Consider the following 16247-nt stretch of genomic DNA (forward strand, 5'->3'; position numbering starts at 1 on the left):
ACCCAAGCCACATCCCTGGCATTTTTTGCAGTCACACCTTTTGTTAAACCAGTCTTGTTTCCAGTTTTTCCTTTCACAAATCTTTGGTACATAATTGTTCACTCCCAGATTATCAATAAAGATTTCCCATTTCCTCTGTATTCCCATGTATTCATGAATTCCTCCCAGTTTGCTTCTTCAAAGAATTGTTTCAACTCTAATCTGCTTTCCCAAAATTGAGTCTTCCTTGCCTGTGTGATTCATTCCTTGGCTATATTTCTACATCTTCCAACTGAAAATCAATTGTTACATGGTCACTTTTTCCAATGGAGCAAAAATAGGAACTGATGACATCTGGCTCTTTAGATAGTAGCAGATCTAATCTTATGACAATGTCATTCCTTCCCCGAGTCACCTGGATGTGTGTGTGTGTATTTACTTAGTTGTATCTTACAGGAAGGGGGCATACGCTCATGGTGTCACATCTCTGTATCTCGCCATATCTAATTTGCTCTTAAATTCATGTATGGTTTTTGCACACACTATTTGTTTCATCTAGTATGTTCCATGCATCCACCACTCTGTGGGGAAAGCTGTTCTTTTTCAGGTCTCTTTTATAACTATCTTTTTTGAGCTTCCTTCCATGTCCTCTTGTGTTTCTCTTATCCCAATTCAGTAAGCCTTCTCTATCAAGGATTTCTATACCTCTCATAGTTCTGTAGATGTTTAACAAGTCACCTCTTTCTCGTCTTTGTTCCAGAGTTGGTAATTCTAATTTTGACAGCCTCTCTTCATATGACAATTTTGATAGTGTTTGGACCGTCTTTGTAGTTACTCTCTGGATTCTCTCAATTTTCCTTATATTCTTTTTAGTTCTGGGTACATACATATACCAAAGGCTTTTTCACCCATACTGGGTGATCATAGTGTTGCTGCATACTCCAATTTTGGCCTTATCAGTGTGACTAGTATTTTCTTTATCATTTCTTCATCCAAGTAAGTAAAATCCACTTTTATTAATCTTAGCAAGTTATAGGTTTGGCTGACAATTTTGTTTATCTGTGTGTCAGGGGGCATATCCTTTGTGATGATTACTCCCAGGTCTTTTTTCAGATCCCATTTTCTTTACTTCCTTTGCACCAATTTTATATTGTCCTGATACCCTTTTTTTTTTTTTTTACTTTTCCCATATTCCATTATACTACATTTCTTAATGTTGAAGTCTAGTATGTTGAATGTGTGTGTGTCTGTGCACACTCACACATGCAAACACTGTCTGTGCCCCCCACCCTTATAAGAGGGAAAGGACATTTGCTATTTGTATATATGCCAATATTTTGCATTTATTGCATTGAAATTAATTTTCTACTTCTGGTTCCAGTTATATATACCATCTACTGTAGATCTTCAAGTAACAGCTTCCAGTCTTTTTCCTCTGTTACTCTCTTCTTGATCTTGGCACTATCAGCAAATACATTAATATAACATTTTAATCCATCATGTAGTTAATATAGATAAAAAATATTACTAGTGTCAACACCAAACCCTGTAGGATCTTGCTTGTTACTTCCCTCTGATGTGCTATCTTTTTCTTTACAACCCTCCTCAATCTTTTCTTCAGGATGTTTCTCACCCATTTCAATGTTGGACTGTTTCTGTGTCATAAGCTCATTTTAGTAGAAGGAGGGGAGTAGTTCTTGTTGTTAGCTCTCTAATGTGAAAAAGAGAAGGAAATGCAGTTGAAGTTGATAGATCTTGGCCCCCCAGTCTAGAGACTTTAGTGTCAGCCCACTCAGGGATGTACCATCAAATGAAGGTGAGGGTGTTGACAAGTTTTGGAGATGGGCAGCAGGTAGATGATTCTTTCTGACTAATGTCTTGCAAGACCACCACCAATAGTCACTCATTAGTACATGTAGTTACATATGTAGCTTTTGTGCCATATTGAATATTAGTAAGTATGTGTTTCTGATTAGTAATATGTTAAACTTAAGGAAAATGTTATTTCATTTCAGACATTATTCTTCAGATTCTCAAGCCTCAGACTTTCAGGTTGAACCAGCACAAGAGTCAGTTCCAAGTGTGCGACGTACCAGTGGTATTGCAACACAACTACAACCAGAGTACATTAAGACAGTAATTTCTGGACTCTATATGTTTCTCGTCACATGGATCACTGCGATTGTTATGGTGTTTGTACATGACCGTGTGCCAGATAAGGTAGGATTTAGTTATTTATTGGCAAGATAATGAGATAACCATGTATAGGTACCTTAGAAAATTAATATTTCACAGGAATTTATTGGCACATCAAAGTAAGGTAGAATTACAATCCCATAATTGGATTAGTATTATAATTGAATCTTTGTCAGGTAAGATAATCAAAATATGAGAAAGGATCCCTGCAGGGAAAAAGAGTGAGTGTGCACAGGATATTTGCCTTTGTTTTCCTCTTATTCTCTGAAGTAATTTTTCTTCATTAAGCTAGAATTACCATGTACAGTTGTGCTAGAATAACATGAAGTGTATCTGGTGAGTGCTGTATTTTTTGTGCTCTAAGTTACTGCATTTTCTTTTTCTTTCTTCAAGAGAATTTGGATAGATGCAATATTTTAGTTGGTATGTGAAAATTGAGTGAGGTCATTATAGCTACCAAAGCCCTTATTAAGAGCCTATAGATTCCCTGTAAAGATTAACAACTTTTAGTCTGAAAAATACAGTAGTCCTCTTTGAAAGATGCATGAAAGCTCTCTTTTTTTATGATAAGGTCTGAAAGAGGATTCATGTGTGGATGAAAGTTATAATAAGTGAAACCCAAACTAGGAGAGACACCCCCCGCTGCCTGACATATTCCTGGACAATGTGCCTCTCATCTCGTGGGCGTTCTACATGTGTGAAACCACCATCGTTCTTCTTGCCCTCATCTGGTTCGTCATCCTCTTCTTCCACAAGCATCGGTCAGTTGTAGTCCACTTGTTCAGCTCCTTATATTGTTAATGACTGATGTATTATATATATGTATATATATATATATATATATATATATATTATATTTTATATATATATACATTATATACATATATATGTATAAAGTTCAGAATGTGATTAATTTTTACAGGTATAAGATACAGGCCTTTTCTATTTATTAATATTCAGATTATTGTGGGTAATTAAAAAAACTGCAAAAAAGTGATCACTATGTTAAGAATTTCAATCAAGTGTTTCTTCTTGTAGAGTACAGTACAGAAAATTGTGTGTATTTACCTAGTATTTACCTAGTTGTATTTTACGGGAAGGGGAGCTAAGCTCGTGGTGTCCCATCTTCATATCTCATTTTATCTAAACTGTGTATTTACCTAGTTGTATTTTACGGGAAGGGGAGCTATGCTCGTAGGGTCCCGTCTTCATATCTCATTTTATCTAAACTATTTTTAAATTCATGTATTGTTTTTGCACACACCACTTTCTCATCTAACTTGTTCCAACTGTCTATTACTCTGTGAGGAAAGCTGTTCTTTTTCAAATCTCTTCTATAGCTGTCTTTTTTTATTTTATTTCCGTGTCCTCTTGTATTTCTGTCATCCCATTTTATCAGATTTTCTCTATCAGTAATTTCCATGCCTTTCATGATTCTGTAAATAGCTATCAAATCTCCTCTCTCTCTTCTTTGCTCTAGTGTCTGTAGTTCAAGTTTTTCTAGTCTCTCTTCATATGATAGTTTTGAGAGTGTTGGTGCCAATTTTGTAATTGCTCTTTGTATTCTTTCAAGTTTTTTTATACATTTTTTTGTACTTGGTGACCATATCGTTGCTGCATATTCCAATCTTGGTCTTATCAGGGTGATTAGGATTTTCTTCACCATTTCTTCATCCAGGTATGTAAATGCAACTTTGATTGTTCTTATTAAATTATAAGTTTCTCCAAAAATCTTATTTATATGTTTTTCAGGTGACATATTATTCATAACAATGACTCCCAGGTCCTTCTCATTTTCTACTTTTTTTATTTCTTCTCCCAAATTATATGGTCCTGTTATTCTGTTTTTGCTTTTTCCAAATTCCATTATACTACATTTTTTTTGTATTGAACTCCATCTCCCACTTCCTACTCCATTCCTGTACTTTATATAGATCTCTCTGTAGTGATTCACAATCTTCTTCTGTTTTCACTCTTTTTATTAGTTTTGCATCATCTGCAAAGAAGCTCATATAGCTTTCAATTCCTTCATCCATATCATTAATATATATAGCAAACATTATTGGGGCCAGTACTGTTCCCTGCAGAACACCGCTTATTACTTTATCCCATTTTGAGTGCTGGTCTCTTATCACTACTCTCATTTTTCTTTCTTGCAAAAAGTCTTCCATCCAATTTAGTAGTTTTCCTTGTATTCCTCCTTCAGTTTCTAATTTCTTAAGCAACTTCTTATGTGGTACTTTGTCAAGCGCTTTCTTTAGGTCTAGAAATGCACAGTCTGCCCATCCATCTCTTTCTTGTATTATATCTATTAGCCTTGAATAGAAACATATTAAATTGGTGACGCATGATCGTCCTTGTCTGAATCCAAATTGCCTTGGATTTAACACTTTGTTTTTTTTTCTAAATATTTCACCCATCTACTTTTGATAATTCTTTCACAAATTTTTGCTATTGTACTTGTTAGAGAGACTGGTCTATAGTTTGTAGGTTCTTCTTTATTTCCTCCTTTATATATAGGTACTATATTTGCTTTTTTCCAATCTTCTGAAACTTTTCCTTCTTTCAAGGAACTATTTAGTATGCTATGTATTTTGTCTGCCAGTTCAGTCCTGCATTCTTTCAGAATCCAGTTTGCTATATCATCTGGTCCATGCGATTTTCTGACATCAAGATTACTCAAGTGTGTCAATATTTCATTCTTTGTTACTTCTATTTCTTCCATAGGGGGGACTTTCTCTTTCCATTCAATCTCTTCAGGTTGTATGTTCTCCCTTGTAAACACTGATTTAAAATGTTTGTTCATAATTTCCGCCATTTCCATTTCCTCAGTGTATTCAACTCCCCCTTGTCTTAATTTCTCCAAGTCTTGTTTGTTTTTCAGTTTATTGTTTACGAATCTGTAGAATAGTTTTGGTTGATCTTTACACCTTTCTATGACATCTTTTTCCCCCCACCCTCTTTAAATCCCTGGAAAATATTCTCATCACTTTCTACTGTATTGCTCTTATCTATACTTCTAATCTTTACATTTTTATTAGACATTTCATCGTCACTCAGCTGGTCGGGGGGCCGTTTGTTTACCTTTCGCCTGTCTGCCTGGGCCAAGTCCTCTCCTTCCTCATTTCCTTCCATTTCCCCCAGCAATCCCTCCCCTTCTCCTCTTTCCCTACTTTCCCACTATCCCACTAGCAATTTCCCCCCACCCTGCAAATACAATAGGCACTTCTCTTTGCTTTGGGATCCATGAAACTTCAATTTTCTTCAGAACGTCTTCTATGCCGTCCGTTCGTCGAAGTGTGTGTGTGTGTGTTTGTTTGTTTGTTTGTGGTGGTGAGAGGAACTTTGTGTAGATAAGTGAAACCCAAGTAGTATTGGCAAGATATTCAAAATGTTTATTTTACCAAACTAGCCATGACTGGCCACTACAAGAGGTTACCACCCACTACCTCAGGCATAGACTTGGGTATTGAGTCTGGCACACATTCTGGCACCTTTGTTAGCAGGTAGAATTGTAGATAAACAATATACATGGGTCTATATATATATATATATATATATATATATATATATGTATATATATGTATATATATGTATATATATGTATATATATATATATATATATATATATATATATATATATATATATATATATATATATAAAACATAGGGGAAATATAACATAAGGGGAAAACTTGTATATGAATGAGGAACCTGCTTGCTAAAATGCTTAGAGTTGACATTATACAAAATACAAGAATGTTTATGGAATACAGATATGGCACTAGTGCAAAGGCAGAGTGTATATAGGGGATAAAGAGGGTAGTGATTACATAAGTTATAATATAACAGGGCTTGGGACTGTGTAGGGTCTAACAATGCATGTAACTACTATGTAGAACAATTACATAATGACTACACTGACTACATAAACAATTACTATAAAGGGATTGATTACTACATATACTATATAGGGAATAGTTACTGCTTATACTATATAGGGAAGAATTACTACATATACTCCCCCCTAAGAGCAGAGCATACATAAAAGGGAAAGGGGCAATAGTAGAAAAAGTCAGAATGATCACGGAAGCAGACAGTCCTGCCTGAATGGGTCACGTGGAGAAGGACGGGAGAAGGGAGGAAAGGAAGGGAGAGAGCGGGAAGGGGAAGGTAACAGGGGGGTCAAGGGTATTTGTGGAGGCATCAGCTGTGTGCAGAAGAGTACTTGGATAGGCAACGTCAGTCATGCTCAAAGTGGCTGAGTCAGTGACGTCAGTCATGGGAGGTGAGCTGGATAGAGGGACATCAACTATGCGAGACTTAGTCTGACTAGTAATAGGAAGAAAAGCCAGTTTTAATCTATCTATGGAAACCAAGGTTTCACCCCAAGGGAGATTAATGATGAAGCACTTCGGCAGAGAACATCATAAGGACCAGAATACAGAGCCTCCAAACTGTTACTAATTCTGTCAACTCTCACCCAAACTGTAGAGCTAGAGTGAAGGTCATGAGACATATATGGTTGAGGTAGTGTATGACAGTCACTGGACACAAGGTTATGGAAATGTATGTACTGCATATCCTTGACAAGGTGGAGGATGGTTGCATGTATTACTTATACTGTATAGGGAAGAATTACTACATGTTTACCTAGTTGATACCTAGTTGTAATGTAAGAAATTGAAGTTATGTTCATCCTTTCTTCTTTCCTCCATTTATTATACCTTGCCTTGAATTTGCTTTAAAGTGTCAGCTTGAACTGTATTTCATCCTACTTATTCCACAAGTCTATATTTTCATGTGGAAAGGTATACTTCCTAGCATATTATGAATAAGTTTGCTTTGTCATTGTTTTTTTTTTTTTAGTATGACCTTATGTTGATCTTTCTTCTCTCACAAGTAATTCTTTTCTGTCCACTTTCACTAAACTTTTTTCCAGTTTGAATATTATCATATTGCCTCTCTACCCTTCTCCTGTGTGGAAAGTCCCAGTTTTTTTAACCTTTCCTCATATATCTTGTGTGTTTACCTAATTGTAGTATACAGAAAAGAAGCAACACTCATGGGATTCCATTTCTGACTTATCATTTATCATACCTATCTTCAAATTCAGGTATCATTTCAACTTTGTGTGTATCTTTATTTTCCCATTATATTTAGATTTCAATCCATGTATTTTTCCAGCATGGGTTTTATCACCTTTTAACTTATTCCAGTTATTTGTGTATCTTCAGTGAGACCTCTCAGTAACGGACGTTAATTAGCTGCGTTTGCGGTGTTTTCGCTGTGTTTTCGGTGTTTTGGAGTGGTTTTTGGGTGGCATAGTGATTGCACGCACTAAACAACAGCACCAAAAACACCACAAACGCAGCTAATTAATGTCCGTTAATGAGAGTTCTCACTGTATTTGGAAAACTGCATTTCTTCACATCCTTTAGACATGTCTATCAATCCAAGGGCTTCTTCTCCCTTATAAGGGAGGTAGCCATCCAGCTAAGGCTACTCCCACTCCCACCCATCACCTATTGTTTCCCTCTCATCTTAGCTCCTCATGGATGAAGGGTCATCCCCGTTTCTTTCCCACTACCTGAGTCAGAAGCAATGCAGTAAGACACAGCACACCCACTACAGGGCTGCTTGATTTACACAGTGACCTTCCTTGTCCCCCTTATGCTGAAAATAGAGAAGACAGGACTTGTCAAAATATCATCCAGATACAACTGCACTCCGCTCACACCTATCCTCTGCCTCTCCCCTTCCTTGCTCAAAGCCCTTTTCACTCCATCCATCCATCTCATTTGTGACCATCCCCTCAAGTTTACTCCATCCACCTCTTTGCTAATCTTTCTTCACTCACTCTTTCCATGTATCCAAACCATCCCAATATCTCTTTCATCAACCCAATCTCCCATCTCCTTTTCCACCCCCTACTTTTCTCCTCGTGTCCTTATTTTTCACCCTATCCAACCTTGTAACCTCTATCATACTTCTCAGACATATTTAAACTTCTTTTTTCTGCCTCTCTCTCAAACTCCAAGCCTCTTCCCCATACAGTGTAGTCGGCACAATCACCTCTTCATATAATCTTGTTGCATCCATTCCCAGATGCCTATTTCTCATGACACTTTTCAATCCCCCAAGACATCTACTTGTATCCCTCTCTCTGCAGTTCACCTCCACCCTCATTCCTCCATTTCATGCCACATGTAACCCCAAACACATAAAACTATCCACTTCCCCCAGCCTTTCTCCTCCAAGATTTACTTCCAATTTGCTACCCCTTGTACATATCATCACCTTACTTTTACCCTTATTTACCTTTGATTTCCTCCTATCACACATCTTCCCAAACTGTGTCACTGTCTTAGACCTTCCTCTGACTTCACCACAAGCACTGTGTCATCCATAAACAATAACTGGCTCTATTTCCACTTCCCTCCACAATATCTACATGTTGGGCTGTCAAATGTTAGGCTGGTAGTCTGCCCATATTTGGGCAGCCAGTTAGGCTGGTTGAAGGCAAACTCTGGTGGAGATAGAATTGGTTTTATTTAACCATGAAAGGTTGGGTTAACAGTGAAATGTTGGGTAACATTGGGGAGGGGGAGGAGGAATGAGAAAGCAAGGGAGGTGATGACTGTGTTTCAAGTCGTGTCTCTGGCGATCTGCTTGTGGTGATGAAAAGAGGGGGGGAGGAGGAATGAGAAAGCAAGGGGCAGTGAGGTAGGCGCACTTATGCTATCTGAGGCTATCTGCATCTTTGGTGTCCGTTCAGCTCCTTATATACACTGGCAGGTCATGACCTGTGCTTCTAATTGCCATGAGGTTAAGTGTGCTGCATGGGAAGTCTGAGGCAAAACATTCTGATGCTAGTGACTCACAAAGATGGAGGGCAAGTGTTCCTCAATGAACCAGTGATGTGTGTCACGTGCTGGCCAAAGTAGTCATCACTGAGACTGGTGAGATGCATGTGTCTCCAGAAGGAGGCTCTGTGTGATGGTTAGTCAACCCAGGGCCCCACAAGCAAGTCCCTCAAGGAGGCTTTGTTCCATCTGTCATGTTGCAGCTGGGCAAATACAAGTGTGTCCCATGGATCCACTAGGGGGTCAGTAGGTCATGAGACGCCGAGAAGAGGTAAGGCGAAGGGGTGAGGACCTGTGGGTGAGAAGGTGAGGACTGGTGAGGAGGAGGAGGTGAGGTCCAGTTGTGATGACTACTCCTGACACTATCCATCTCCAATCCCCTTCTTATCACCCTCGCATTCACCTCCCATACCACCCCATCCATGATCACATTGAACAGCCCTGATGCAGCCCCACCTTCACTTGCTCTATCCATTTCCAGTCATAACACAAGCTCTACTACTCTCATAAAAACACTTGACTTCCCTTAACAGCTTTCCCCCCACCCCTACATATCTGCTATACCTCCCACAGTGCTTTCCTGTCTACTCTGTCCATAAGCCTTATTTAGATCCATAAAGGCCCAAAAGACATCCTTACCTTTTGCCAAAAACTTCTCACAAATGTGCCTTACTGAGAAAAAAATTAATCCACACACATACTACCTTTCCAGAACCCATACTGCTCCTCGCCAAATATTCCTTCAGTTTCCTTTTTAATTCTGTCAATTAAGATCCCTCCATAAGTATTTCCAACTATACTTGACAAACTCTTTGTTTTGGACATGTAGTCTTTCTTGATTTATTTTCATGACCTCAAGACCTCAAACCTGCCTATCCCTAATCAAGAGATCCTTTCTGCAAGTGTAGTCTGTCCCTTTTAACAACCTGAATACTGAAATCATATCAATTCTTTTTCTTTAGTCTCTCAAAGTTAATAGACCCAGTGTTTTTATTCTCTCCTCATATGGTTTATCTGCCAAGCTGAGTGCCAGTCTTTTGCTGCCCTTTGTTTACGCTTGATCATACTCATATTTTTCACTCTGAGTAGGGACCATGCCACTGACACATATTCTAGTCTTGGATGGATCAGGTTTTCTGTATGGATGTGTTGTGTGGAACAGGTGGTAGATTGTTGTATATGTTTGAATAGTATGCTGCTGGTGCAGTGTTTTTTTTTATGTTAGTTTGTTGCATTCGTGTGATATAATGAGATGGGTGAGTAAGGGTGAGGGCTTTTGCACAGAACTGTGTGCCAATCATTTTCATATATCCTATGAGGATAATAAAATATGTAAAGATTTATGGTTTCTACTTTATGGATTTTCATTTGTTGTGGAGGGTTCTGGAATATAATCCCCACAAAATCAAGGGATGACTGTGTGTGTGTACACATGTATATATGCACATAGAGTTGAAAATGACAGCATTCTTACAGTTATTCAATTTTCATAAGGTTTTCCAGAGTTCTTATTAATATTCCTGCATTAGTGGGATGAGCTGATATTAAATCACTTAATGTAGTCATATGTTATATTCTGACATTTCATCCTCAGGGGGACATCATCAGAATAACATCTGTAACAATAAACTTACAATAGTGGGTGGGAAGGGGAAAGAGTAGCCTTATTCTGAATTTTATTCTTGACTACAAACTTTTTCAAAAAAGCTTGTAGCAAAACTAGTCAAGAATAAAATTCAGAATGAGACTCCAGTCTTCCCTCTTCTCACTCACTCCAACTTGTCAAAATGTCTCAACAAAAGAATTTACAGTGGTAAAATATAAATATCCCCGTCTAGGGTATTGGCTACACATTATTGTGGGGTTAAAAGCTGCTCAGTAGCATGCAGCTGATACTTTGGGGTCTATATAGGGGACCCCTATGGATCAGAGTCACACATCATTTTGTCTGTGATAGAAGAAATCTCTATAGAGAAATTATGCTACTTTATTATACTGTGACTGTCCCTCCATTATGGTGTCCCCCCTCTCTTAATACTGTCCTGTACCACTTCTCTGAATATTCATTTCTTTTTTCGCCAAACCCTTTGATGGGGGAGAAAGAATACTGCCACTAAGTGTTCTCACTTGAGTCATAGAAGGTGACAAAAAAGGGATGGGAATAGGAATAGGCATCCTACTCTCTGTAGCCCCAAAGGGGACATTACTACAAAAAAAAAAAAAAAAAAAAAAAAAGGCATAAGAGGGTCTGGAAGTTTTCCAGCCAGAACTATAAGGTTTGAATCTTTTAATGTGCAAGAATGTGGTACAGATGAAAGCAAAAGGGAAAAGATAATAAGCAGTATGTTTGTGAGAAGAAAGATGAATGTGTTGGCATTGAGTGAAACTAAGTTGGAAGGGAGGGGATAGTTTGAGTTTGGGAGGGTGTCAGGAGTGAAGAGAGGATAGGAGAGAGAAGGTATGGCTATACTAGTAAGTGAAGAGGTAGGTAAACATGTGGTGGAGTGGAAGGAAGTTTCTTTAAGGTTAGTGTGGATGAAAGTGAAGCTGGGAAGGGAGATATGGGTTTTTGTAAGTGCATATGGGCCTGGCAGTGAGAAGAATGTAGAGGAAAGGGAGGCTTTTTGGATAGATTTAAATGAGTGCATATAGGGTTTAGAGAGAAATGTAAATGTAGTGGTATTGGGAGATCTCAATGCTAGGGTAGGTGATGAACCAATAGATGGAGTGCTTGGTAAGTGTGAAGTTCCAGGAAAAAATTGTGGAGAGATGATGGTGATGTGTCTAGAGAGTTGATGATAGCAAATACACTGTTCAGAGAGTCATGCATAAGTACACATGGGAGAGGGTGGTGGAAGGTAGGGTGGTTAGGGCTTTAATGGACAATATAGTGATAACCAGGAGAAGAGTAAGAAGAATTTTGGATGTACATGTTATAAGGGGAGAGAGTTGGGGAATATTAGATCACTTTTTGGTGGAAAGTAAGTTAAGAGTGGAGGATAGATAAAGAGGAAATGGACAGAAGGTAGGGAGGTGCTTAGTGTAAACTGCTTAAATGAGAAAGAAAAGGAGAAGTACAAGAAGAAACTGAGAGAAGAGTGGGAGGGAGTGAATGATTGAGTAGAACTAGGAGTGGAGGAGGAATGTTTCAAGAAGGAAGTGTGGAACAAAGAGGATGGAAGGGTAGTTGGTGGGATGATGAACCAGAGAAGGTTGCTGAAGATAAAAAAAAAAAAAAAGAGAGAGCATTCACAGATTGGTTACAAAATAAGACAAGAGAATCATATGGGAGGTACAAAGAAAAGAGAAGTAAAGCATAAGATAAAAGAGGCAAAGGGGAGAGCAGATGTGGAATGGAGTAGGAGTATGACAGAATTTGTTTAGATAATAAAAAAAGTTTGGAAGGAAATTAAAAGAGGAAGGGGAAGTGAATCAAGTAGAGAAGAAAAGGTAAAAGGTGCAGATGGAGAGATAATAATGGAAGAGAAAGCAGCAAGAGGAAGATGGGCAGAGTATTTTAGGAAGTTACTAAATGTGGAGGAGGATAGGGAGGGAAAGGTAGTTGCTTTTGGAAGCACTAAGAAAATGACAGTGATGAATGAGGAAAATGGAGGAGAAATAAGGAAAGATGAGGTGAAGCAGTTATTAGAATCAAGAGAGCAGGTAAGACACCTGAGTTAGATGGGTGTCATGCACAGAGTCTAAAAATGGGAGGTACAGTGATGGTGGACTGGTTGGTGAGGTTGTTTAATGATTGTCTAAAAGAGTGTAGAGTACTGGGAAAGGGGACACGTGTGAGTGTAGTAGTTTCAGAGGGATGATTTTAAGTGTAGTTGGGGAGGCTAATGGGAAGGTTTTGATTGAGAGGATTAGGAGAGGAACAGAGGGAATAATTAGTGAGGAACAGTGAGGGTTTAGGACAGATAGGGGTTGTATGGATCAGATTTTTGTGGAAGGCAAATACTCGTATGTGAGAAAGCTTTAGGAAAAGGCAAGGATGTGTTTTGGGCCTTTATGGATTTGGAAAGTCTTACGACAGGGTAGACAGGAAGGCACTGTGGGAGGTATTGTAGTTATATGGGATAGGAGGAAAGCTGTCCAGAGTTTTAACAAGAGTAGTAGAACCTGTGTTAGAATTAGGAATGAAGAAGTGAGAAACAAGGAGGTGATGAGGAGAGCATGGGTAGAAAAGGAGTTGGGAGATATGGTTGATGAAAAACTATTGGGATGGTTTGGACACATGGAAAGAATGAGTGAAGAAAGACTAGTAAAAGAGGTGTGGAAGGCAGAGGTGGCAGGAGTGCAGATGAGGTTGCAACCAAGTATGAGATGAATGGATGGGGTAAAAGGGGCATTGGGAAAGAGAGAAATGTCTGTTGAGAAAGGAAGGGAAAAGACAGAAGATAGGGGTGAATGGGGAATAGTTGTGTGTGGATGATGCAGTGATGCATGGGAGTGGTTGGGGATGGGGAGTTAGGGAGTATGCATGAATGATATTTTGACATAGCCTAAAAGGATTTCTCCCCATCTTCTCTTTTTCTGTGTGGGGGGAACAGAAAGGTGGGGGGTGCTAGTTGAATGGAGTGGCCTTGCTGTGGATGTGTTGTGTGTTGCAACATTGCTTCTGACCCAGGGCAGAGGGCCAGATGCAGGGATGATATGTCATCCAGGAGTCAAGAAAAGAGGGAGGGAGGGGTGGTGAATGGAAGTAGAGTATGTGGGGATGAAAAGGTGGGAGTGCATTTATGCCTTAGACTTTGGATACCTCCCTGGTAAAGGGGAAAATGCCGTTGGTATATGTATGTAAAATATTATCAAAATTAAATAACCTATATTTTGACAAAGACAATATTACACATGACATAGGGTACTTACAATGTGAAATGTGTACCCTCACCAGTTTTTGACAGTTTACATACTAATTTCCTCACCAGCTAAGCTCTCCCAGGCTGGTTGCACACTGAGGTCATGGGTGATGTGTGGAGGGGGTGTGGTGACCTCTTCACATTAAGGCATAGTGCAGAGTTTCAGAGACTTATTGTTGATGTCAGATCAACTTGTATATTGATTGATGGGAAATTCTCTCGGATTAATAATGGTTCCAAGATTTGCAATCCCCAAAAGAGCAATTATTTTGGTGTTACTTATTAGCTCTACTTGTATCTTTATGATATTGTTTCATATGTTTATTGCACCAGACTGCATATGTAAAGATGACCCTCTACTTAAAGAACATCTACAATGACTTGTGTATGTACTAATGTGGGGGGGCACAGTCCTTGGTATAACAGTGGAATTGGTACACTACATTTGTTCTAGATATAGTCTTAGTGGGGCTATACAATTTGTTTTTAATCACTAAGGAGGATTTAGTACTGTTGTAATAGCAAAGTAACATTATTTCTTCAATCTCATTAATTGTTTTACAGTTCTTTTCAATCATATATTAGATAATGTTAAAAAGAACTTTAAAACAATTAATGAGAATGAAGAAATAAGGTTACTTTGCTATTATAACACCCCAAAGTCCTGCTCCTTAGTGATTTAAAACAAATTAGATAGCCCCACTAAAACTATATCTAGGATAAAGGTAGTGTACCAATTTCATTGTCATACTAAGGACTGTGCGCCCCACGTTAATACATACATAGATCATACTAGATATTCTTCATGTAGAAGGTTATCTTTACATAATGCAATAAAGCAACATTTGAAGCAACACTATAATAAAGATATAAGTAGAGAAGAGTTGATAAGTAACACCAAAATAATTGCTAGCAGTGGGGACTTCTGGAGATTGCAAATCTTGGAACCATCATTAATCTGAGAGAATTCCCCATTAATCAATATACAAGCTGATCTGACATCAACAATAACTGTCTCTAACTTTCCGCTACGCTTTAATGTGAAGAGGTCACCACCCCCAACTGCTACACCTCCTCCAAACACCACCCATAACCTCAGTGTGTAACCAGCCAGGGAGAGCTTAGCCAGTGAGGTCAACATTAGTATATAAACTGTCAAAAATTGACAAGGGTACACTGTAAATACCCTATGTTGTATGTGATATTATCTTTGTCAAAATATAGGTAATTTGATTTTGGTAATATTTTACTTTTGTAAATTCATTGTTACAGATGTAATTCCGATAATGTCCCTGTGATGACAAGACAAAAAAAATATATCACATGGCTACATTAGGTGATTTGATATCTGTTCATCCCCCTAATCCAAGAAGATTTATAAGAACTTTGGAAAACTTTATAAAAAAAAGTTGAATAACTGTGAGAATGCTGTCATTTTCAACTCTGTGCATACAAGAAAACCTGCTCCCCTAATTCTCATATATATATATATATATATATATATATATATCTGTGTGTGTGTATATAAATATATATTTGCCTATCTCGGTGATTTTCATCTTTCTTCTGTATTGTGTTCTCGTGTATTTAGTCATTATTCTTGCTTAATATGAGTGACACAACATGCATAGAAATTACCCTTTAAATTACAGTTAATTCTGGTTTTACCACATTTTGTTGGTCTTGTATCTTTTATCACGGTAATTTTCAAGGTAAAGTGAGTGGTAAATCTGTCTTCTCCATAATTCATATCACTCACATTAATTAAAGATCCTGTTATATTTATTTGGATTTTAATTTGTTCATTATCATGTAACATTTGTACTGTATACTATCTTCCTATCACTGAAATTGTCAGTAATGTTATGTTTTTATAGATCTCTTTTAGATCTCTTTATGATATTACTTGCTTCTAGATATAATGGGTATTACTTGCATCTAGATCTTCACTTGATAGAATGGTATGAATTATTTACTGCTAAATCACTTTTGATATATTGGGTCACATAGTTTGTCTAATGAAAATACTGTTGTGCTATCCTTAACTATGTTCAATTTGTTTTCACAGATCTATTGCCCTACGGAGATTCATGGCACTTTCTGGCTCAGTGTTCTTACTACGGTGTGCCACCATGTTTATCACAAGTCTTTCCGTCCCAGGCACTCATCTTGAATGTGCTCCTCGGGTAAGGTTACCCTGCATATTTTTCCCCTGTGCGAAACTCCATACTCCACCCAGTTCCCCCAGAGATCAGCCCAACTGAGAAATCACTCCCACAACAGGCAGAAGACCACACTGGCTTGACAGCATTCTGGCTACCAACCAGCATTGAAATAGTAC

General features: G+C 38.2%; 1 protein-coding gene across 4 annotated transcripts in view; it reads left to right on the forward strand.

Moving 5' to 3' along the window:
- Positions 1–16247, forward strand: part of LOC143038501 (sphingomyelin synthase-related protein 1-like) — a 67673-nt gene that overhangs the window by 37115 nt on the left and 14311 nt on the right. For 3 of the 4 annotated variants that reach the window (XM_076207750.1, XM_076207749.1, XM_076207748.1), the window contains 3 exons: positions 1995–2199; positions 2803–2936; positions 15975–16092. In XM_076207750.1, the coding sequence (XP_076063865.1) occupies positions 1995–2199; positions 2803–2936; positions 15975–16092 (457 nt within the window). The remainder of the gene's footprint in view (positions 1–1994; positions 2200–2802; positions 2937–15974; positions 16093–16247) is intronic. The other variant, XM_076207751.1, reaches the window with a different exon arrangement.

Source organism: Oratosquilla oratoria, chromosome 24, assembly GCF_046742065.1.
Source record: "Oratosquilla oratoria isolate Oo_2021 chromosome 24, ASM4674206v1, whole genome shotgun sequence".
In the NCBI taxonomy this organism is placed as follows: Eukaryota; Metazoa; Arthropoda; class Malacostraca; order Stomatopoda; family Squillidae; genus Oratosquilla; species Oratosquilla oratoria.